The sequence below is a fragment of the Chelonia mydas genome, chromosome 8, assembly GCF_015237465.2.
Source record: "Chelonia mydas isolate rCheMyd1 chromosome 8, rCheMyd1.pri.v2, whole genome shotgun sequence".
Classification (NCBI taxonomy): Eukaryota; Metazoa; Chordata; order Testudines; family Cheloniidae; genus Chelonia; species Chelonia mydas.
In genome coordinates, this window is record NC_057854.1 from 104,208,146 (window position 1) to 104,233,212 (window position 25,067).

Sequence of the window (25,067 nt, forward strand, 5' to 3'; positions counted from 1 at the left end):
CAACACACCAACGTGTCACTCAAAGCCGCGCAGCTACAGTACCCACACCTCCCAAGACGGAAACAAGGGCGCTTGACCTGGGCCCCCGGCTGCTGGGCAGGCAATGCGCCTGGCCCGGGAGCTGCCTACTCACCATCGCAGGAGGGCATGCTGGGCAGTAAGTGGGTTATGCAACGAACAGAGAGAACCAAGATCACTTTCGTAGCCCAGGTCCTTGCTGGAGCAGTCCCTTGAGTTGGTGGGGGAGAGGCCTGTCCAAACCTGGGCACTGAAAGACTTTGACCTTGGTCTCAAAGCTGAGCACCTGAGGGCAACAGAGTCACCTGCGCCTCGATTTAGGGCCGAGCCACACCTACCCAGAAACTCACGGATTCACGCCGATTACTGCGAGACCTACTGCAGATTAACGAATTTTGCCAATTAGTGATGAAACACACAAAACATGGTAACAAAGAGGCAAGCACGCAGCCTGGCAAAACAGACTCGGTTCATTTGAGTTTTCTGCGTCGTTTAGTTTTCCCAATTTATGATAATACGTCAGAGCAGACCAGTAAACTTCCTGGAGTATCGCTTGGAGGAGTAATGAAGTCTTAGTAACACGAGACCTCACCACAGAGTGCCCAGGGATTACATCGGTGCTGGGAAGTGGTTACAGACTGCTGTCTGCTGGGGGTCTGTACAGAGAATTAACAAGTTTACGGATTAACAAGGAAGGACTCAGCGAGGTCCTGCTCAGGATGATTATATCCTATTGGATGCTCTGCCATTGCCTGCTATAAACTTAGGACTTTTGTTATGAATCTGCCATTTTCAGAACCTCATAACTTTCTCAAAAACTCGACTTCTGGGGCTGAAATTTCCATGCTTGGTCTCTCACTAAAATGGTTTTGGTTTGTTTTTTAAAAGTTTGAGTAGCATTTATTAAGTCATTTCACACAAGTTGTTCCCTGTTTTAATTCAATATTAGGACACACTTTTCCTCACGCTGAGTTTTGCCATTATAAACCTTCAGCATTGCTTGCCCTGAGGACTATGCCCTTCTACCATTTTGCAAAGTAAATTACAAGCATTTAAAGATTCAGTTGTGTGCACACACGCTCGTAATGCTGACAGACACCGGGCCCTCATTAGCACTGCAGCTGGCCTCTACAACGAAGGTTTTCAATGCAGAAAACTTTCTCCATAGCCAGCTTTCAGTGTGAGAATGAGTTCTGCGCAGACGTCTTTCTACTCCTGCAGAGCCTGGAGGTTTGCAGGAGGAGGGAGACCAAAGCTGCACGTGAGTAATGCTTTTTTGTTCTGGGTGGCATAGGAGGTGGCGTAAGGGCAGCCTCTCCCATGGGCTCCCATGGGCAGGTAGCTCCCTCTCTCCCACAGCTTGAAGGAACCACAGGAGGAATCCAGCAAATCTGGAATTTTAAACAACAGGGAAATTAAAATACAAAAATGTACAATTATGGGACTGAGCATTTAAACTCAAGAAGGGAGGAAATGAAGACTGAATGTGCAATCTGACCTTGGCCTCCTCATGTGCATACATTATAAGGTTTTAATTAAACAATCACATTCTATTTCTCAAATAAAATGACACTTTTTCCCCCGGTACAGCCTCAGATCCACCGTGCAGAATCCTGTCGTTCTGCACAGTGATGTGGATGAGCCAGAACAACAGAGTTCAGGAAGGTCATTTAAATGATGAGACAACAGCAAACATACTTGAATGTCATTTGTACTATCTGTTGGCACACAGGATACTTTACAATTAAATTACAATATGAACTCTCAGTAGCTACGCATCAGTATCGGTGATGCTCAGTACAATACCACCTGGGGTAAATAGGCTACCATTCAATATACAAATGTTCTTAGAAACAAACCTGTGAGTGCTGATTTATGGAAATGATTATTTTACAGTTTCCTTGGCTTGAAGGTAAACCTATTGCTAACTTTCAAATCAGCTGTGAAAAAGTACAAATTCTGTACACCATAAATTCTTCTAGGAAGTGACGGAAAAGGTTTTACTAGCGAGATTTCCTTTCAGAGATTGCAAAATCTTTCTCAAGGGTGTGAGAGAGACTCGGAACCAAGGAAAGAGGAAGTTAGCTCAGCTTCCAAATAACAGATATGGAAAAAAACAAGAAATAAAAAAATCCCTTTGAGATGGAGGACACTGCGTTGCGCTGATACATGGTTTGAGTAACTACAATCAGTTAGAAAACTGCGCTAGTGTAACTATCTCCAAAGGAAATGTTTTGTTTCAATGTACAATACTTCTGGTGACTACATTATTAACAAAGGATGCTTTATAAATAACTCACCGTGTACCCCAAAATGGAGGGAAGAGATGTAGACTACATGATGATAACTTACGGTAAGAATAAAAATATACAGTACAAGATGCTACAGACTTGTAGCAAAGGTTGAAACAAATCCATCGTTATCTGAGAAATAACGTGATCATGACGCGAAAGACTGTATGACAATGGAGGTGCACAATAGGATTACAGCTGCACTCTCAGCCTTAACTTGGGCAATTCTTGACCTCAGCACAGGAACTGCCAGACTGGATCAGGCCAGTGATCCACTAGTCCAGTATCCCGTCTCTGACCCGGGTTGGTACCTGATGCTTCAGAGGCAGGCACAACAAATCTTGCAGTCGGATGTTATGGAATAAACGACTGATATTCTCCCTAACCATGTCAGGGACAGACCCTGCCAGTTCTAGATTGCCTGACCCTGAAGCAGGAATGTGTATATATCAATTCCTTGTTGTTTTAATCCTTGCTATTGTAACTCTGCATGATCTCATTATCCACATAACATTCAACCCTTTTCGTATTTCCTTTTAGCAATTTTAAATTGCCTGCCTTTCAATTTCATTGACTGCCCCCCTTGCTCTTGTATTCTGAGCAAAGATGGACAGAAGAACTTGCTCTACCTTCTCTAGCCCATTCAATATTTTGTATCCCTTTATCTATCACCTCTTCAAAAAAAAAATAAAACCCTCCCAAATTTTCCACTCCTTATTGTGACATTCAGGTACGTTTTAGAAACATACAGGTATTAAGAATGCATGCACACATCCACACATCCCTTACTAGTTATACTATATATAAATATTACTCCTGGGGGAATTCTGCGTCACTGCGCACGCACAGAATTCATATCTCCCGCAGATTTCTTTGCTTCCCCGCAGAAAAATGACTTTCTGACAGGGAAGCAAAGGGAAGCTGCAAGAGCAGTCACACACCACTCCCTAGCTGCGCAGGTACCCAGAACAGCACCCAGAACAGCTGGCAGAGACGTAAATCACCTCAGGGCTGGGAACACCCTGGCCAGTGGCTTCGACCCTGAGCCGTGATCAGCTAGTCCCAGCTGGGCTGGAGGCGGGAGAAGACAGGACTTCCTCTTCCCCTGCAAGGAATGGCTGGGTCTGTGTCAGACCCACCCCCAGAATCCTCCCCCAGCTGCAGGAAGCTCAGCATCCTCCCCAGCCTCCTGCCCCCATCACTCCTCAGATGCGTGGGGAGGGGTGACTGTATGGGGAGCTGCTCCCCCATCCACCCAACCCCCGGGGCATCCGGACTTCCCATACACAGACACCCTTGCCAAGCCTCACCCCATACACCCAGAAACCCCCCTCCATACCCAAACCCCACCCCATTGAACCTCAACCCCTGCATCTGGAGCCCCCTGCCTCTGGGCCCCCATCCCTGCACCCAGACCACCCCACAGTGACCTCCCTGCACTCAACCTCCCACCCTGACGAGCTCCATCCCCCTGCACCCAGACCCACCCTGCTGAGACCTCCACACCCAGACCCCTGCACTGAGCCCCAACCACCTTCACCTGGAAGCCCCTGAACAGTCCCATCGCCCCTGCACTTGGAACCCGCCTCCCCACAAGCCTCTGTGCATCCAGATCTCCCCCACACCTAGACCCCTCACTGAGCTGCCTGCACCCAGACTGTCCCACACAAAACCATCTCATCCCACACCTGGATCCCCCCACTCTGAGCCCCCCCACACTTGGATCCTGCCTGGTTGAACCTACCTGCCCCACACGTGGTGCGTCTGGCGCAGCGGGGCAGGGCCCAAGGGTGTTTCTGGGACAGGCCCAGGCCTTGTGCTGTGTCAGGATCGGGTACAGCATCACCACTGAATCCGTGCCCCTGCGGTGGGGGTGGGGAGGCTGCAGGGTGATCTTCCACCTTTGTGTAGCCAGTGGCCTGTGCTCCCCACTGCCATGCTGGAGCCTCTGCATTTATTTACTAACAAATAAAACTTGCAGAATTTTAAAATATTGTGCGCAGAATTTTAAATTTTTTTGGCGCAAAATGCCCTCAGGAGTAATATAATACACCCACTGGCACATTCCACAGGCATGAATTTGGATCAACCTGCATGACTTGCTCAGGCCCTCACCACTCATGGGTAATGTGAACACCACAAATTCAAACCAACACCCCATCAGAGCACTAGGTCCATCCTGCATTTTTCCCCTATGAAGAGTAATGTCTTGTACCGAAGTCCACTGCGGCATGCAGCCAGGATTTGCACCCAGTGATTTCCCTACAGCAGAGGTGCTAGGAGAAGCGACAGGAACATTTCAGCTATCTGATCCGTAGGACGTTTCAGACTTGGAAACATATGCTTTCCTGCCTGATACGGATGTGCTGATTACCATCAGCTTATCTTACCAAGATGCCTCGGAGTGCAATCAATACTAAACAAATAAATTATTAATTGCTTCAAGTAATTAAATTTATCAAATCCAAATAAATATAACTGATATTTTATGTCGCTGCTTTCCAAGCCCAGGCTCTGAAGGGACGATATTGATCAAGGGAGGGGAGACAGATGTTTCACATGTTAGCAGCTGATGAGGTCTGGGTTTGCATTAATGTCATGCAAGGAGCAGAGTCAAGAGCCTCTGATGGAGAGTAAACAGGCAGCGTGCTTGGCCATTTAATTGTGGGTCAGATCAAATATGAAGAATAAACATTATAAAAGACACGCATACAAACCCCCTCCCCCTGCCCCGATCTTTCACGGGAAGCCTCATTCATCTTGGAGCTGTGGCAGAAACCCAACCCCTGCCCCCAAAGAAAAAAAAGCAACCACAGTAAATTGTAACTCATTAATCAGTGCTAAGAAAATGCTCAGCTGGCTAGTAAATATTTAAAAGCCAGTGAGGGCGAATATTTGAATCAATGGGAACTAAAGCTGTGTTCAAAGTTTTTCTTCCCCTATTTCTTTTTTAATTGGCCTGACCGGCAATTTGTCTACAAGATTCTAGTTAGCGGGTAGCAAGTCAGCTTGCTGGCTGGAAGCCTCGTTTGGAGGGAAGTGCCCGGCTGTGAACTAAACGAGTGAGCTCGAGAGTCCCTCAGAGCATTCTGCGGATCTGAGCGCTCAGAGAACTCCTTTTCATCCCAGGGTTTTGCTTTGTCCCCAAAGGAGACAACACTTAATTCTTTCTCTTCCAGCCAGCTGCCCCCCCCCCCCCACACTTAACAACAGGACAATAGCACCAACTCAGTCCCCCAGCACGGGGACAGGGCTGTACGTTCCCACCCTTCCTCCTAGCCCGTGGCCAAGTGCTCTGTTACCGCGGGGGCCCGCTGCCGCATTAAAACAACTCCTCGTCATTCCTAGACAAAACTGTTATCGTGGAGTTAAGGCTGAGAGCACAGATAAACAATTTAGGGTAAAATACATGACAGAGATGTTGTAATTATCCCCAACCAAGCACAATAAACCCAGGAAATTCAGAGTTAGAGGTTAAGCTTGAAAGCAATCCAAACCCACTAAGGTATGGAAATGCAGTTACGACTCCCAACCCACCTTAACTCTGCCCTGCAGCAACACCATGTAATAACTATATGATTAGGATTAAGGCTTGTTAGTGCTTTGGGGCCTGGAAAAGAGTCCAAGGATTTTTAAAGGCACATTCTAGTTTTTCTTCTCTTTTCTCTCATAGCGTCGCACCCCCAACCCCCAGTTTCCTTCCCTCCTGTCTTCCCACTTCTCCCTGCACACGCACCCCACCCATGCCTCGTTTTCTCTGCAGCCTAAAATCCCCCTCCGAGGAATTCACAATGAATCGCCCTTTTTCAAAATGTCCACCCGGTTCCAGTTGTTCTCAATGGGACTGATGCTACAGGCTGCCCTCAGTTAGGACACCCTCTTTTAACATGGCCACTGACTCCATGCTACCCTCATTCAGGATGGTAGCTCCAGACACCAGGAAACAGCAAGAAACTCTGTGAGGAGCAGGTGACAGGAGACCATCTCTGCCAATGGCCTCCGTCCCACTGAGAACAATAGGGGCTTGCAGCCAGTGTGAACGAAGGCAGCTTGTGGGATTCCCTGACGATTATTCTTCAGCCTCTGCAGACGGAGAAACGATCAGCTATGAAGAATAATGGCAATAAGTGAACTCTGATCCTAAAAGAAATGTCTTTATATGCAGGCGATGCACAAGATTTCAGTGAGCTTCAACTAGATGGGAAGTTTGAAAAGTCTGTGTCATTCTATTATTACGACCACTAAAGACAAATCAAATCCAACACTGGAGACTTATGTTCTTCAAGGACCAGGTTAACATTAATTTTAAGTAACTAAACAATTAGTTTCAATTAACGGATGAATTCTAAGCAATCCGTTCTACAGCCAAAAAGTAAGTGCTGTCATTTTGAGGATGATCAAGGGCATTTTTCATACAAAACAAAGAAGTTGAATCCCTGCTCTGAGTGCAAAATTCAACTTAGCCTTAACTGTGGAGTAGCAACTAGTGCCTAATAAAACATAACATAAAAGATACATCTGACTGTAAACAACAATACCTAGGTCTGATACAGCTCTTCTCACAGAACCCTGTAGGAGCAGCCAGGCTTACCAAGCAAGAGGACTGGGTGAAGGGAGAGACCACAGGGGCAAATCCCTTACACCCAGCCTTGCCAGTAAATACTGGACCTCGAGTGCTTTGTACAAACGCTGCCCCTCGCACCAGAGCGGCTGCTCCCCCTTGTCATGTTCATGCTGTGGGGTGTGTCCAGGGCCTGGCTGAGAGCGGTGTACAGAGCAGAGAACTCAAACCCCCAGGTCAGCAGAATTTGCAATTCCACGTTCATGCTGCTTAGCACTGTTACAGTGCCTTACAGGTTCGACCGCGCCGCACACACGTCAGCTCGTGAATCCTCAGCCCTCCCAAGCGAGGGGGGTGAGTCCCTTAGCCCCATTTTACACGTAGGAAAACTCAACCAAAGAGGTTCAAGTGAGTGGGCGAAGGCAGCAAAGGGAGTCCGTTTCAGAGCCAGAATCAGGACTCAGAAATGCCCAATTCCCACGTTCCGCCCCTTTACCTTCACAGCCCTGCCCTCCCTATCCAGCCGGAGCCCACAGCACCCGTTGCCATTCATGTGGGCCTCCCATCCGGCTATTTGGCCTGAAGAAAGTGGCTGGCTCTGCCAGATGGTTCTGTCACCGACATGGTGTTGCTCAGCTTTGCTTCCAGTTAAAAAAAAATCCAGCCACCCCTTATTCGTTTTCAAAATCCAGCTCAATCTCCGTAAATGACTCTATTTATCTTGGTGCCGGAGAACGCATCTGCCGCGTCTCCATGAATCTTCACACACGTATCGCCGCCCCGAGCCCATGTACCAGGGACTGTGACCACCCGACTGCACTGCAAAGCTGAGGGCAGTGGCAGCTCCTCAAGAAATGGGATCCCCACAGCTTGCACGCCCCTCAGTAGCCTGCCTGAGCAAAGCCACAGCTAACACACACACAGCCCCTGGGCGCCGGCACAATTCCCCAGAGACTGCGCTCTGCTTCCCCGTGCATTTCGTGCAGGGGCTGAACATCTCCGGACATCCCCTGGAGCAGACCAGAAAATTTACCAGGCTAGACAAAGTATCTGCTTGCCCCCCATCACCATGACGACAATAAAGTAACTAAGGGTGTTTTTTACTTGCCTATACAAAAAGATGCTCTTTTCCCAGCAAATGGGATTATGTAAGGCTGATATCGAGGCCCCTGAGAACAGTCAGTCACACAGGTGGGTTACCTGGATCACTACTCCCCAGCCTCGTGCTAGGAGAGAGGTGTCGTCTCTTGCACATAAAACAATGCCAGGGTTTATTACTTCTTCACCCTGAGGGGAAAACAGGCACCTGGAGCTTTTCGAACCAATATTTAGTGAAGTTAAAAAAAATTATGTACCTGTGACAGACCAGCGTGTGCAAGGCACAACAGAAGAATCTGCCCTCAAAGGCATCTTACAGCAAGACATCAACATCTGCACTCTAGGAGGCGTAATCCATTCGGCTGCAGGCTCTGTTTGGGCCAGGCAGCTCCCCTGGGTTTTGCTGGGCGGGTCTGACTGCTCAGGGGACGGCGACCAGTGACGAGACACCGGCAGGGTCAGGCGTTCGCATACAAGAAGGCCTTTGACTTTATAAAGTAAAGCAGAGCTGGCCTAGAGCTCAAACACAGACAGCGTTCCTGGCTACAGCCCACACTGCTGCTGGAGACCAGACTCTGCTTATGTTAGAGGCAAGATCTTGATTTTCCACAGCTGTAAAAGGAGAACGGATAGGAGCAGAGAGACAGGGAGAAAGATATTAACAGCGGCCCCAAAGGGCCAGGGCAGCAGCCTACCCTCTGGCTCCGCAGCGTGACACCTGCAGATTTGAAGTCGGGAAACTTGATGCCAGCAGTCTCAGGAACAGCCTGAAAGAGATTGAGACAGGATGTGTTGATGGAGGAAACGCATGGGGTGACACAGAGGCTATCTGAAGGGGAAACACCATTTCCTGACACACAGCCACCTGCCAGAGCTGAGGGAAAGGAAAATCCCAAGCAAACCCCATAGAAACCACTGAGGAAAATATTCAGCTCCAAGACACCTTTGGAAAACACAAAGCCACCTTTGTGCAATGCTTTCCACTGAGTCAGCCAACCACCACAGAGGACGTGAACCCCAACCAACGCACCTCCAGTGGGTGAATGTGGCCATATGACCCGGGTCTAATTTAAGGCCCAACTCAGCAGCTGAAAGCACTCAGCACTCACAGGATCTGGCCTTTCCACTGCAAGCCTTATGGGGCAGAAGCCAGGCATTCTATGATTTGAACAGCTCCGAGCACCCTCATGTGGCCCCCTATATAATAAGGACTGTTCTCCTTGATTGAGGCCTGCATTTTACTATGTATTAAGTCACTCATTTGCAGCTTTCCCTTTCCCTCCTCACGCTCTGACCACAGCTTGCCTCTCTGTGTTGCTTGGAAGGTGCTCACTGATGACCAGGGCACCCGATTTAGCAGGAGAGGTTTGGTTGGTTTTTTTTTTAAATGCAACTGTGGAGAATGCTGTGCGACTGATCAGAGCATTCGGTGACCTGCCTTTTTAAACGACAACTATGCCAACCTGAAGATATTAGTGGGAATAAAATCCCTGCAAGATCCTTTCATGTTGGGCTTTCACCCTTTCTGCCCCAGTGACAAGCTCCAGAGCTGTATTTTACTTCCCGTAAACTCCCCCTAAAGTTTCAGATGGAGAAATCTCTCTTCTCTCCCTTGAAAGTCACCAGGATATTGAGTCACTTCCATCGACAGCAGCCACATTTCTATGCTGGAGGGAACTGCATTTCACAAGCAGGTGCGTGATCCCCAGACACACAATCTGCTAGGCCCTCTGGGGTGAACGAGTGCAACGGAATCACTAAGGCTCGATGGGAAATACACCTGTAGGATATGATCTGGTGGTTTGTGTGCTCTCCCTGCCAACCATGTCTCTCTCCTGCTCACTCGTATGCTCCCCCAAAGGAAAAGCCATCTCAAAGTCCTGGCTGCCCCCGCCACACAATCAGTCACGCTGCTCTCTAACCTCATTTCTCAGAGGCTCTCCGGTTTGCTCTTGCTCTTGTTCCTGGAGTGAGACTACCAGGATAGCACCTCAGCTCCCCGGGTGTCCTGCTAACAGTCACCACCTGAGTCAGAACTCTGCAATGTGCTGTACAATGCATCTCACCTCTTGCCCCTGCCTGGCCAGCCCAGCGCCGTGCTGCGTGGGCGACGGGCCTGCCAGGCAGTAACGGCACTCACAGTTAGCCCTACGCAGGGCGTATTTGACCCAATAACTGGGTGACACACAGGCCAAAGAATCAATCCCTAAAGGCCCCAGGCACTGTTGTTTCTAAATGTCATTTCTAAATACAGGGGTGGCCAAAGCGTGTCCCAGGGGCCAAACAAACCCATCGAGGTGTACCAGGCACTTTCATCTTTGGTAGGTACAGCCTACAGCTTGGATTCTGATCGGAGCACAGTGGGTAGGGGACCTGTAGTGTCCAGAGCACACTCAAGACAATGTATCCTGCTCCATTTCACACAGTGTGGCCCTCAACCAGGCACCCTGGGGCAGCGGGGATAAAACCAGGTCTCTTGCTCAGCCGAGTCGGCTCTGACTGCGCTGAGTGCATAAGCAATTAACGGGGTTCTCCTGCCTCGCACGCCTGTACAAGCTGTAAACGCTTCAACCTCAATTGACTCTTTGGTAAATGATTTTCCTTTGTTGGAACGATGCTGATGCAGCTCTCGATTCAAATTCTTAGTTAAAATGCAATTTTTGTTAACGTTTCCCTGCTAGAGTTGGTAATTGACTCCTAATGGACTCTGTCATGGTTGAAATGACGCTCGTGTAACAACAGAAGCCGCCTCCCTGCCTGCCCTGCTGCACCTACCTGGGCACGTACATGCAGCCAGACACCAACCCACAGCCGCCACTCAGGGGGACACAGACCAAACCAGCTGGGAGCTTTAAACGTCTTTGATGCCATTTCCCATCACCACCCCTGTTCTGCTCCCACCACTTCCGGGTTCTCTCCCCTCGAACGCAGGATGCTCGGGCAGTGGGTGAGCTGTGCTCTGCCAGCCCAGGGAAGCTCACACCACAGTGCCCTGGCTTTTCGGGTCACTTTATGCATGGCCCAGAGACCCCCTATTTGGAGCAAGAAGGTGCCTGGCGAGTAGCTGGGCAAGCACCATGAAGCAACAACAGCCAGCAGTGCCCTTCTCCTCCCTCCATCCACCCCTGCTTCAGCTAGACGAGAACAGTCCTGGCTGCGGACAGCGGGGCAGCAATTCCCAGCCATCGGGTGGCTTGGCTAGCTGGCACCATGTTCGGTGCGATTTCATAATTCAAGTAACCCCTAGCATTTTACAAACATGAACTGATTCAGCATCAGGGCCCCTCCTGGGAGTAGAGTAAGTAGCATCACCCCCATTCTACCTGGGGAAACTGAGGCACAAAGCGGGGGAGCCAACTGCCCAAACCACAGAGCAGGTCAATGGCAGAGCTGAATTGAAATCCGCAAATCTGGGCTCCCTAGTTTCTAGACCACATTGCTACCGAAAATATACCTGTCTTTGGGCCCAGACAGCAGCCTCCCCCTGCCCCAGCTGAAGCCCAGCACCTGGCACTGGCAGGATGAGACCGGTCCTGGGAGGAGAACTCAGGGAATAAATGTTACCCAATGACAGCAAAGACAAGAAATGTTTACAGGCTTCTCTGTCTCCTTCTTCTGGGGCAGCTTCTTCTTGGGAGCCTTGCGCTCTGCTCGCCTCTGCTCGGTGGTGGTGTCGGCAGCGGTGATGAGTTTCTGCAGGTCTTGGGTTCTCTTCTCTCTCTCTTTCTTCCTGGCTTCAATTTTCCGGAGCTCCTGGATCAGATATTCCTCTTCTGCCACCTGCCGGCCAGAGCGAGGAAAGGCGGTTAGAGCAGCCGAGGGGGCAAAGCAAGGCAAGGGGGCCACCTACCGACAGCAGCTCTGCTCCCACGCCCGTCCCCACACTGGCCCTGCACCCAGGTTTTAGCTTCCTTGCCTTACCCAGCCCAGGCACCCAACACTGCAATTCCAGGAGGCATTCAGGGCCCAGTGGGTGGCTGCTACATCCCACCCTGGGCCCAAGTTACTCCCCCGACAAACCCAATCCCTTGGTTTTCCCTTGAGGGAGAGAACTCAGCGTGACACGTTCGGCAGGGCTGCTTGGTCCAACAGGGGGGACGAGAGTACCGTGGGTCAGGACCCTTGGCCTCTGGGAAGGCAGCACCTTGCTTCACCCCAATGACTCCTGTTACCCTGCACTGACGGGTGTCCGATCCAAACCCCCATAGGCCAAGGGAGAAGAGCAACACAGCAGGACTGGGATAAATCGAGGGGCAGGAAGTCGGGTGAGTGACTGGAGGGGATTGCTCTCTCTCACCAGCTCCCTGGGAACACGGAAGAGCCGTCCTGGCAGCTCCTGACCTGGCAGCACTGGGACCGTCTGCAGCTAGCGACCATTAATTAGCCGAAGAGGAAGAGCGGAGCCTCATGTGCAACATTACAGCCCCCAGTGTACTCCAGCAGGACTGGCACTCCTACCAGAGAACCCAGGATTCGGCGCTCCTGCCTGCTGCCATGAGGGCTAGGTACTGCCTGCACTCCCCAGAAGTCTGAGACAGCTGGGGGGAAGCCCGGCGAACGCACACCCTGGAGAGAGTTCAGAGCCTGCCAGGGATCTCACTTCGTTTCAGCCCTTAGACCCAGGAAAACAAGGCTGGGGCCATGGCCTGTGCTAAAGGCTGGAACCCCGTGCTGGGTATTCGGCCACCTGCTGCCTTAGAGCAGCCATTGTCAATTTGTGAGCCCCAAAGAAGCTGTTGCTAGAGATCAGAATCCTGCTTCTCTCCCTTCCCCGCAACCTTCTGCCAAATAACTGTGCCAAATCATTGCCCCACTGCGCTCGGCCTGTCTCATGCAGCCACCCGTTACTGGTCAGACACACACGCTGTAAGCCCTGGGGGACAGGGGCCACATCTTTGTGCAGTGTTTGTGCTGCGCCTAGCACAGAGGGACCCTGAGGCATGTCTGGGGCCCGTAGGCACTACAGTAATACAGAGAAGGACTAAATCCTACAGGGCTTCCTCTGTGGCAACTGCCACAAGGCCTTGTAGGCTGCGCTGGGGAAGTACGATTGACAGTGGAGACGGTGTGGGAAGGGGAGGCCCGGCTGAGTTACCTGCTCTGGAGTCCTGTTGTACAGCCTCTCCAGCTGCTCCTTCCTACGTCTCTCATGGCCGGCGTCAAAGACGGGGATTTTCAGATCGGTGCCTGGAGCAGCGCGGACGTTGGCCAGCTTGGCGCAGATGTGGTAGTACCGTTCCTTCAGGTCCTCCACTGACCTTTTCTGTGGAATACCCCACAAAACGGATGACGTTACAAGAGGGCTGAAGGAAACCCAGCTCCCAGTCTTTGGGGGAAGGAGGCCATGCCTCCAGAAGCAGGGCTAGGGAGAAGGAATAGCAGAGCGTGGAGGGGCCTGTCCCTCCTGACTGGCCCAGTTCCTGTGAGGGTCTGTGCAGGTTGCCACCCGCTGTTATAAGCACCTTTCACCACTTGCCTGCCACTGCTGCTGTCTCGGGGTTACAGAAAAGGGCTGGAAGTGAAGAGACCTGGGTTCCAGCCTTGACAGTCACCGACTCATGGTGTGACTGGGAGAGCGCCTGCACCGTGCCTCAGTTTCCCTATCTCTAACACGAGATGATGATACCGTTCCTCCTTTATAATGTGCTTTCAGATCCTCCAGGCAGGTACTATAGACCAACTTCACCAGTGTTATCCCTGTCACGCTGCTCTCTCTCTCTCCTGCCGGCAGAGGCTGGCACATGCAGAGGGGGCCCAAAGCTTCCTCCTGGCAGCCCACAAGAGAAAGCTGTTCTCAGAAGCTCCTACGCAGAAAATGGGGCCTGGTGTCTGAGCTCCCAGCCACAGGCCTGGATTTCACATGGAGCACGTGATAAATGCCTTGGGGCCCCGTGACAAAGAGCGCTAGTGATTCACGCTCTGCGCTGCATTGTACCGAATGAGGTCTGAACGGTGTGTGACACAGGGGTGCAAGATGCAACAGTTTCCCTGGATTCCCCTGCCTGGCTGGAACCAGGGCAAGGAGAGCCTGGGCTGCCTCAACCGCCCTTTGAGCTTTGTTATAAAGCTAATACTCTGTCCTGCTACCGCGCCCTTCATCAGAGCATCTCACAGGCTGTTACAAGCTTCAGAACCAGGCAGTGACTCGGTTTCCCCAGCATGCTCCCCTACCTCACAGGGAAACAGGGTGGGCTAGTAGTTAGTGGAGAGGACTAAAAGTCAGGACTCCTGGGTTCTATTCTCAGCTCGGTGACTTGCTCCTTGCTTCACAAAGACTCGCGCAAGGTCATGACGCAAGCCAGTGCCACTTGCTGGAGAAGAACCCAGGATGCTGGCCCTTCACTGAACACTAGATGATCTTCCTGCCCAGAGGTGAGACTCGAACCCAGGAGTCCTGACCTCCAGGCCTCTGCACTCCCCACTAGCTCAGCCTGCCTCTCTTTCAGTGCTTGGTGAGTTGGTTTCCTGGCAGGGACAATTTTCTCAAGGGATTCTGACTTCCTAATAAAATGCAACAGGGAACCGACATGAGTCGTGGCAGATTTAATTATAAACAAAAAGAGCAGTAATACCCTGTGCTGGAAATTCAATATTCCTCCCTGCCAATAATTCATTCTTTTCCCGTAATTAAGTTGATACAAAGGGTAATTTGCTCCTCGCCACGCAGCAGGCTCAGCGCACCTCCCGGCTGCGTATTCCCAGCACTCACCTTGAACTGCTGGTGGTCGTAGCGGTCATGGATCACCACAAAGCGCAAGTCGAACCTGCGGGAGAGGTCGAAGAGGTGATCTGTCTCCACCTTGGTCCAGGCGTCGTCATGCAGGTACATCTGATACTCCTGCTCCGAGTACACAGGCACCTGCACCGTCTGCACAGGGAGAGAGAAGGGAGGTGGCTCACTCGTCGGGCTGCCCCGCCCCCAGCAGCTGGGGCCTCTCTCAAGCTGCCCTACAGGTAGAGACAGAGCAAACCAAAACCACAGGGCACAGATGGGCAAAGGGCCATGAGTCTTTGCCCAACTGGTCCCCTTACCCGCCCAACTGCACCTCCTGTGGACACTGCACATGCCCCAAGGCAGCCACTGCCACAATGGAGCTACGGGGCCAAGTGGAAGGGGTCACGTGGGGTCCTCCAGACCACCAGGGTTTACTTGGTAATTATCCCTGTGCATTTCCAATGTGCCCACTGCCACCATATCCAAGCACCAAGAGATCCAGAAGACCTGCCTTGGCCTCCCAGCAGGGTCTCGCTTCCACCAGCCCCTCACTTCCAAAGGCCCAGCCAAGGGAAGGTGTACAACCAAGAGGGACCTCTCTGAGAGGCAGGGACTTGAAGTCAGGGTCTCAGACATTATGCTCTGGGGATCATTCTCCGCCCAGACCAACCGTGTTCCCCATTCCACCTGCTCTCCTAGAGGGAACTACATGGCCAGGCAGTGGTCACCGGGCCCTAGCCTGGAAGCCCTGACTCAGGCTAGCCAAGAGCCTGAAAGCAAACAACCTCGTGTTTGCAGCTACCCTCCTCCCCATTCCACAAAGCCCTTCCAGCTCAGTCCTTCCTGCCCTCCAGCAGCGGCACCTGGGCATTCACTGTGGCCTTCCAAACAGGGAAGGCTCCTGTGCTGTCATATATTCCCCCCGGCAGACTGTGAGCTCCTCCTACAGGCAGCACCTGGCCCTGTATTTCCCAGGCACAAAGGTCTGAAGGTTGGATGTGGTGCAGCTGTGGGCCACCAACCCAGCTGCCACCTGCTCTCTTCCCCACCGTCACTGGCCCTTTGCAAGTGGACAGCTGGCCCTCACTCCTGTGTCAACCCTGAGTCCCCAGACACCGTCAGGGCAGGGAGCACAAAGCCAACACCGGGGTCAGTCCAGCCTGCTTTGCAAGGGTTGGACACTGGATGCCAACACATCACAGGCATCACACGGATGCTCAGAGAGCAGCAGAAGAGCCTGCTGAAGTCACAACACATGGTAACACAATGGGATGAGAGTACAGCCTGCATCCTAGGGAAAGGGCTGCTCCTTTAATCCCACCCCCCTAGAGTCTGGAGGGCAACTTCCTGCCTTCGCAAAAATACCCCCCAACACATTTTAATAGGCCCCCGGTGCTGGGCATCTGAGCAGCACACCCTCCCCTGGAAACCCAGATCCCCTGCCAAGCCCCAGGCCAAGCATACAGAGCTTCTGCCCCAGCTCCAGCCACCTCAGTGCAGCATCTCTGAGGGGCAGCCCCTTCTGTTCACGAGTGACAGGTCTGCCTGGGCACGGGGAGGCAGCCTGTCAACTGGCCGGGCACTGGGCAAACCTCACTGCACTCAGAAAGCATCTCTTAACCACGGAAATCAGGGCAAGAGCGCTGCCTCAGACGGCTTATGGGACACCCAGACAGTGGGATCATTTACTTGAGTCTAAAGGATACAGGGGCTGGGAATGGGTGAGAACTACCAACCCGGACCAGGCTGGGGAATGGAGGAGAAGAGAGTGGCTGGCTCACCAATTTCGGAATGGGCCCCAGAGCCTCTCATCTCTAGGGAACAGCTACCCCGCCCAGGGACTGCTATTCTCTGATGGCGCGGTGTCTCTGAAACACAAGCTGCTGGCCCCACCAGAAATGGCTCGCGAGAACAGTGGACTCTCTTTTGAATTGTGAGAAGTGGGGCGGAGGCGAGGCCACGTCCTGGCTGTGTTAGCTCAGTGCCGTGCCGCAGCAGGATGGCCGGCATGAGTAGGTGGCTCTGAATTTCTCAGAGCCTCCCACTGCGAGAGCGCTTTTTGGCCGGGGGATCCCAGAGCGCTTCACCGCACAGATACACTCACTGAGGAGAGCCAGGCTCCAGCCTGGCATTCTGGCCCATCCATGGTACCTGCTAACACCTGGCAGGGGTATTTTGGGTGCGTCAGTGGCAGAGATTATCAGTGCCCCTTGCGAGTGGGCACAATGCCAGCACCCCTCAAAGGTCAACTGTGGGTACCCGGACGTCACCTTGTGAATCGGCTTGACAGCCCTGCCAATTGCTGCCCAATCACTGAACCCTTTGCAGGTTAGGGCACCAACACAGGAGATGAGGGTTCAAGTCCCTGCTCTGCCAGACTTCCCGTGTGACCATGGGCCAGTCACTCAGGCTCTCCGTGCCTCACCTGCCGCCCTGTCTCATGGCGGTGCCAAGAGGAGAAATACACTCAAGACTGTGAGGTGCTCAAATATTATGGGAATGGGGCCACAGAAGTACCCCGGCCTGCAGAAAGGTGCTGACGAGGCAGAGCTGACAGTCCCTGGACCCTTCCTCACATTTCCCTGACCTCCTTTTCTTCTGGCTTTAGACCTGGGAGAGGCACAGAGACTGCCCTGGTCTTGATGGCTGGTGGCCACCTCCTGGCACCGGTGTCCATGTGCTGGCCTGGTATCTGTCAGCAGCCTGACACCAGGGACCGTACGGGGACGCTGGTGTGCTGCCCATGGCATGCCCCGCCAGACTTGTGCTCCAGTAGAGCACTGGAGGAGGCCTGGCTACAGCATAGCAGCAGGCTGACAACACTCCGCTCTCACACCTCTCAAAGGCCCAGACAGTGCAGTGCCGGTCAAGTGCTGGGCTTGGGTGATGGCTGGCTGAGTGGACAGGATTGAAGTGAGATGGGAACGGCCCCTCCAGACGGCAGATGTTGTATCTGCTCCTTCAGTTCAGGGGGCTGTATCTGCCCTCAGAACAAGGAGCACAAGTTTGGAGCCCTGCTGGGTTTTTGGCTTCTCCCGGAGTTCCAATCAGTAGCAGCTGCGAACGAGGCTTTCCCTCCTCGCTGCATGGCAAGAAGATTGTGATATGGATATTACCCAGGTCTTGGTCACTTCCAGACCCGGTAACCACTAGGGCTACTGCTCATTTGGAACACTCTCCACTTCTGGTCACCCATCTCAACAGAGAGACAGCAAAAGGAGATGGGGTTCTGAGGCGGGGAGCAAGAATGATTAGATGAAAAGACTAGGAATGATTAGCTCAGAGAGGGGACGAATGAGAACATAAGAATGGGCACACTGGATCAGACCAATGGTCCATCTAGCCCAGTACCCTGTCTCTCTGACAGTGACCAGTGCCAGGACTTCAGGGGGAGCACACAGAACAGAGCAGCTGGAGTGGCCCACCCTTGTCTTCCACTCCCAGCTTCTGGTACTCAAAGGTTTAGGGTCCCCAGAGCATGGGGTTGCATCCCTGACCATCTTGGCTAATGCCCACTGATGGACCCTCCATGAATTGATCTAGTTCTTTTTTGAACCCAGGTATACTTTTGACTATCACAACATCCCACAGCAATGAGTTCCACAGATTGATTGTGCATTGTGTGAAAAAGTTCTTCCTCCTAAACCTGCTCCCTATTCATTGGGTGACTCCTGGTTTTTGTATTGTGAGAAAGGGTAAATAATACTTCTCTATCCACTTTTTCCACACCAGTCATGATTTTATAGACATTATCACATTCCCCCTTTGTTGTCTCTTTTCTAAATGAACAGCCCTAATCCCTTTAGTCTCTCCTCACATGGAAGCCATTCCACACCCTTCATCATCTTTGTTGCCCTTCTCTGAACCTTCTCCAGTTCCACCATATCCTTTTTCAGATGGTGCAACCAGTACTAGACACAGTATTCAAGGTATGGGTGTACCATAGATTTATATCGTGGTATTATGATTTCTTTTGTCTTATTTTCTATCCCTTTCCTAATATTCTGTTAGCCTTCTTGACCACTGCTGTGCATTGAGGGGAAGTTTTTGGAGAACTGTCCGCTGTGACTCCAAGATCTCTTCCTTGAGAGGTAACAGCTAATTTAGAACCATCAGTTTGTATGCATAGTTGGGACTACATTTTCCAATGTGCATTACTTTTCACTTATCAGTGTTGAATTTCATCTGCCGTTTTGTTGCCCCGTCCTCTGGTTTTATGAGCTCTTGAATAATTTTGTAACATCTGCAAATTTCGCCACTTCACTGTTCACTCCCTGAGAGAAATACAACTTAATGACGAGGACAGAGAAGGGAGATCAGGTTTTCTATTTATGCAAGAATGGGGGGACACTCAGGTAAAGGGAAAGGTAGAAAATTTCAAAGGGAAAAAAGGAAAAGCTTGCTTATCAAACAAATTAACCAACCGGTGAACTCACCTCCACCAGATCTCATTGATAAGAGCCTAGCAGGATTCTAAGACCCATTAAACCCATATATGGGTACTGAGAGCAGCCAGTCATGTTAGCTCAGGTAGAGGGGGAAACCCTTGTGTTTCATGGCATAAGATGACCACTAAATGGCAGGAAGCAGGGAAAAGCTTCCCTTTGGGGCAGGGGCTGTCACTTACGATGCATTCTGCCCAGCACTCAGCACAATTGGGCCCTGAATGGGCCTCTCGGCGCCTGCAGCATAAATGATAAATAATTAAAACAGCAGCAGCAGGCTATTCCTCAAATCTCCCACCCCAGGGGTTTTAGCTCTGAAGCGTCTGGCACTGCCCGCTGCTGGAGACAGGACCCTGGGCCGGATGAACCCTGGGTCTGCTCCAGTCTGGCAATTCCTGGGGAATGCAGCTGCCTGACTCCTTAGTGGGGTTTTTTGCATGGAGCTCGGCAGGCTGACACGAAATCGAGCGGAGGGAGTGCACTGAGATTGGAGAGGGGTCTGGAAGCAAGTGGGGATGGAGAACCTGGTGGGAGGGAGGGAGGGAGAGAGATCAAACGAGGGCCTAAGCAGGAGGAACTGAGACTGTGATGAAAAGACTAAGGGGAAAGGAGACAGGCAAAAGGGGTCAAGCTTGGGGAGAAAAGGGACAAAAGAGTCTGCACCCACTAGAGCACACTCCCCTCCAGAGCCTGGAATGGGACCCAACAATCCTGAGTCTCACCATTCCTCCGCCCTCAGCAAAACCTGTGCAACGCACTGGCAAAGTGTTTTATCCCCCTCTGGTGCTGGTCCAGGTAGCAGTAGTATCATAGAATCCTAGAATATCAGGGTTGGAAGGGACCTCAGGAGGTCATCTAGTCCCACCCCCTGCTCAAAGCAGGACCGATCCCCGACTAAATCAGCCCAGCCAGGGCTTTGTCAAGCCTGACCGTAGTAGGTAGTAGGTTGCCATCCTCTATCAGTTACTCTCTTAGCTCAGTGGCAGAGGTGTGTGTGGAGGATCTAAAGGTTCCAACCCTGCTGACGACGTGTGGGGGTGTCAATATGATGCCAGGTGATTAAATCTGTTTCTTCAGTTTGCTTTTAAAACCTAGGAAATGACACACACAAAAACGGCACTAAAAGAATATTATGAATGTGGCAAAGTCCAGCCCTCCAAAGTTAGGAAACGCCAGAGTTCTGGTTGCCTCTTGTGGATATGCAGGATATAGTCTTTAATTACATGGTCACACATTATTTCTCCACAGGACCCTGCCTCATTTGGCACAGGCTGGCCCTGCCCTGGGGACGAATCAGGGCTGTGCACTGAAGGAGGCTGTTGTCTGTAGGACCTGGCCCCGTTTGTTGCAGGAAGAGAAAGGATGGTCTCATGGTAAAGGAGCTGAATGCTGCCCTGGGGAACTGGATTCTCTCCCTGCTCCTGACACAGAGTTCCTGTGTGATGTCGGGCAAGTCACTTAATCCAAACTTTTCACAGGGTCCCTGTGTGTTCCTCATTTCTGGTGCCTGACTTGAGACTCTGGGGTCTGATTTGCAGAGGTACGGAGCAATCAGCTGCAGCTGAGGTCCGTGGGAGCTGTGTTTGGAACATCTAAAGTGCTATATCATGTTAAATACTCTGAAAAATCAGGTCCAAGCTGTCTCACATTGGGCACCCAGAATTAGTGGATACTTTTGGATTTTAACCTCTCTGTGCCTCAGTTTCCCAACTGTAAAACGGGGAAAACACCACCCCATCACCTCAGAGGGTGTTGTGAATATAAATTCATTAATGCCTGTGAAATACTAAGATACTGTAGTAATGTGCAACATAGCAAAGCCCAGGAGGAAAGCAGTCATTCTGTCTTCAGAGCAGAGTTTGAATAGTGTGCTGTGAGTAAGGCATGGGGCGACACAATGAACAGCTGCTCAGGAAGTGAGCCTCATTCACCCTGATCCTATGGGTCCTATGGAAAAAACGAGTATGTGATCGTGTCACTAATGACTATTGTAAGCACTTGAGCAAGGGGGCCGAATTAAGGTTGCCGAGGCAACCTTAATTCTGGCATTTCCTAGCTCTTCTGTGCTTGACTTTGCAACCTTAATAATGTTCTTTTAGCACTTTTTTGTGGGTTTTACATATATTTACATAAAAACACTAGCCACTGAACCACAGTCATGTCTGACACAGAAGACAGCACCTATTTATAACAAAGCACAGCAACATTTCAAATTGGACAGTTTGCGACTAACGCCAGCTACGCACCCTAGGACAGGAAGCAAAGTAAACTGCACTTAGTGCTCCGCATTTTCCACTTTTACCCATAAATTATCAGGTTTTTTTAATTAATGGAGTTCAATTTTTACTGATTTACATCCATTTATCAATTCACTCAATTTTTTTGGATTTTTGATTTAGTCCTAAATGGAGCACAGGATCAGGTCCAAGAGGTGAATAGAGCAGGACCGCTTGGTAACCATGACCATAAAGTAATGAAATTTAACATCCCCGCTGTGAGGGGAAAGCCTCACAGCGGCCCAACACTGTAGCATTTAATTGCAGAAAGGGGAGCTACTCAAAAAAGGGAAGGCAAACAGAAATTAAAAGGTACGGCGCCAAACGTTGAAATCCCGGCAAGCTGCATGGAAACTTTTTAAAGACACCATAATAGAGGCTCAACTTAGATGTATACCCCACATTACAAAACATAGTAAGAGAACCAAAAAAGCACCACCGTGGCTAAACAACAAAGTGAAAGAAGCAGTGAGAGACAAATAGGCATGCTTTCAAAAGTGGAAGTTAAATCCTAGTGAGGAAAATAGAAAGGAAATAGAAAGAAACATTAATAGTGAGGAAAATAGAAAAATAAACTCTGGCAAATTAAGTATATAACTAGGAACGCCAAAAAAGAATTTGAAGAACAGCTCGCCAAAGACTCAAAAAGTAATAGCAAAAATATGCGTAAGTGCATCAGAAGTAGGAAGCTGCTAAGCAACCAAAGGGGCCACTGGCCGATCGAGGTGCTAAAGCAGCACTCAAGGACGATAAGGCCATTGCGGAGAAACGAAATGAATTCTTTGCATCGGCCTTCATGGCTGAGGATGTGAGGGAAATGCCCAAATCTGACCCATTCTTTTTAGGTGACAAATCTGAGGAACTGTCCTAGATTGAGGTGTCATTAGAGGAGGTTTTGGAACAAACTGATAAACTAAAAGTAATAAGTTACCAGGGCCAGATGGTATCACCCAAGAGTTCTGAATAAACTCGAATGTGAAACTGCAGAGCTACTAATTGTAGTTTGTAACCTATCATTTAAATCAGCTTCTGTACCAATTGCCTGGAGAATAGCTAATGTGACGCCAATTTTTAAAAAGGGCTCCAGAGGTGATCCCGGCAATTACAGGCCGGTAAGCCTGACTTCAGTACCGGGCAAACTGGTTGAAACTATAGTAAAGGACAAAATTGTCAGACAGATGGATGCACATAATTTGTTGGGGAAGAGTCAACATGGTTTTTGTAACGGGAAATCATGCCTCACCAATCTACTAGAATTCTTTGAGGGGCTCAACAAGCATGTGGACGAGCGGGATCCAGTGGACATAGTGTACTTAGACTTTCAGAAAGCCTTTGACAAGGCCCCTCACCAAAGGCTGTTAAGCAAAGTCAGCTGTCACGGGATAAGAGGGAAGGTCCTCTCATGGATTCCTAACTGGTTAAGATAGGAAAGAAAGGGTAGAAATAAACGGATGATACAGAATCGAGAGAGGTAAATAGTGGTGTTCCCCAGGGGTCTGTACTGGGCCCAGTCCTATTCAACATATTCATAAATGATCTGGAAAAAGGGGTAAACAGTGAGGTGGCGAAATTTGCAGATGATACAAAACTACTCAAGATAGTTAAGTCCCGGGCAGACTGCGAAGAGCTACAAAAGGATCTCACAAAACTGGGTGACTGGGCAACAAAATGGCAGATGAAATTCAATGTTGATAAATATAAAGTAATGCACATTGGAAAATATAATCCCAACTATACATATAAAATGATGGGGTCTAAATTAGCTGTTACCACTCAAGAAAGAGATCTTGGGACTGGGAGTCACTGTGGAGAGTTCTCTGAAAACATCCACTCAATGTGCAGCAGTCGTCAAAAAAGGGAACAGAATGTTGGGAATCATTAAGAAAGGGATAGATAATAAGACAGAAAATATCATATTGCCTCTATATCAATCCATGGTTCGCCCACAGCTTGAATACTGCATGCAGATGTGGTCGGCCCATCTCAAAAAAGATCTATTGGACTTGGAAAACATTCAAAAAAGGGCAACAAAAATGATTAGGGTTATGGAATGGCTGCCGTATGAGGAGAGATTAATAAGACTGGGACTTTTCAGTTTGGAAAAGAGATGACTAAGGTGGGATATGATAGAGATCTATAAAATCATGACTGATGTGGAGAAAGTAAATACGTGTTATTTACTCCTTCTCATAACACAAGAACTAGGGGTCACCAAATAAAATGAATAGGCAGCAGATTTAAAACAAACAAAAGGAAGTATTTTTTCACACAACATACAGTCAACCTGTGCAACTCTTTGCCAGAGGATGATGTGAAGGCCAAGACTATTACAGTGTTCAAAAAAGAACTAGATAAGTTCATGGAGGATAGGTCCATCAATGGCTATTAGCCAGGATGGGCGGGGATGGTGTCCCTAGCCTCTGTTTGCCAGAAGCTGGGAATGGGCGACAGGGGATGGATCACTCGATGATTCCCTGTTCTGTTCATTCCCTCTGGGGCACCTGGCATTGGCCACTGTCGGCAGACAGGATACTGGGCTAGATGGACCTTTGACCTGACCCAGTCTGGCCATTCTTAGGGGTACTTATTTTTGTTAAATACTAACACTTTACGTGATGGTTGTGTGCTGCGGCTCTGAGAATGAAGCAGTTCCGCAGTGTACAACCCAGAACACACACACGGTGGAGGTCGGAAAAATCAAGCAATGTTAATATAGCACTATGATTGGCTCACAAAGAGATGCTGCCTGCCTGTCCGTTTAGTGCGGTGCTGAATTTAAACAATCAATCCTCCACAGGTAAAGATAAGGTAAAAAGGCAAACATGGGGCAAAAACCACAAATCTATGCCCGAATACCAACAAGAAAAGCAGTGCTTTCCAACTTTCCAAGGAAAGTAAAGACAGGCGCAAAGAGGATGCATTGTGCTGCAAATACTGCAGCACTGAGGTCAGTGGTCATGCTGACAGGATAAAGGAGCATGTCAAAGTCAAAAGCAAGCAACACAAGAAGCTTAAAGAAGAAAGCGAGCTTCAGGACCAACAGTCAATATCAGGGGCTTTTACCAGGGCTTTAACAAAAGGGAGGACACAGCACGATTGTGTCAATGAATCTGTACGTGCTCTTTGTTTCACCCAACGACCGCTGTTAATTGCAGAGGAGCCTATTGATGACTTTATACGACAATCCTGTCCAGCTACAAAACCCTTCCTAACGCAGACAACCTCACTCGTAAGTACCTGAAAGAAAACGGCAACGCGGTAGCACCTAAACCGATGGAACGACTTGATGGAAATGTGCTGCCTAGTCTGATTTTTGACAAGTCTCCTTGATGCTTTGGACCGTCCGATTCTTGGCCTTTTGTTTTCAGGTTTTGATTTCAAAGCGAATAAACCCGCATTGCTTTGTGCCGACGTGACATTCATCCCCTCTGCTGCATCGACAAAACGGCTGTCAGCAATAACTGGCATGTTTGAGATGCACCAACTAACTTGGGAAAACGTGGCCACAACTAACGCAGATTCTGCTTCCTGCATAGCTAAGCTGGCATAGAGATTAAACTCCATCAGAAACCGGAGCTGCTATGTATTACCTGTCTTCTCCTCTGATTAACATTGCGCTGTCAGCAGCAACTGCTACAGAGGAAATGAAAGACGTGAAATCTT

At 50.0% G+C, this 25,067-nt stretch overlaps 1 protein-coding gene across 4 annotated transcripts in view; it reads right to left on the minus strand.

Annotated features, from left to right (window-relative positions):
• The window catches only part of DMAP1 (DNA methyltransferase 1 associated protein 1), a 52,698-nt gene that overhangs the window by 17,399 nt on the left and 10,232 nt on the right, over positions 1-25,067 (minus strand). For all 4 annotated transcript variants that reach the window (XM_037907013.2, XM_037907012.2, XM_043520796.1 and 1 more), the window contains 4 exons: positions 14,678-14,836; positions 13,064-13,231; positions 11,563-11,748; positions 8,664-8,735 (listed from right to left, as the gene is read on the minus strand). In XM_037907013.2, the coding sequence (XP_037762941.1) occupies positions 8,664-8,735; positions 11,563-11,748; positions 13,064-13,231; positions 14,678-14,836 (585 nt within the window). The remainder of the gene's footprint in view (positions 1-8,663; positions 8,736-11,562; positions 11,749-13,063; positions 13,232-14,677; positions 14,837-25,067) is intronic.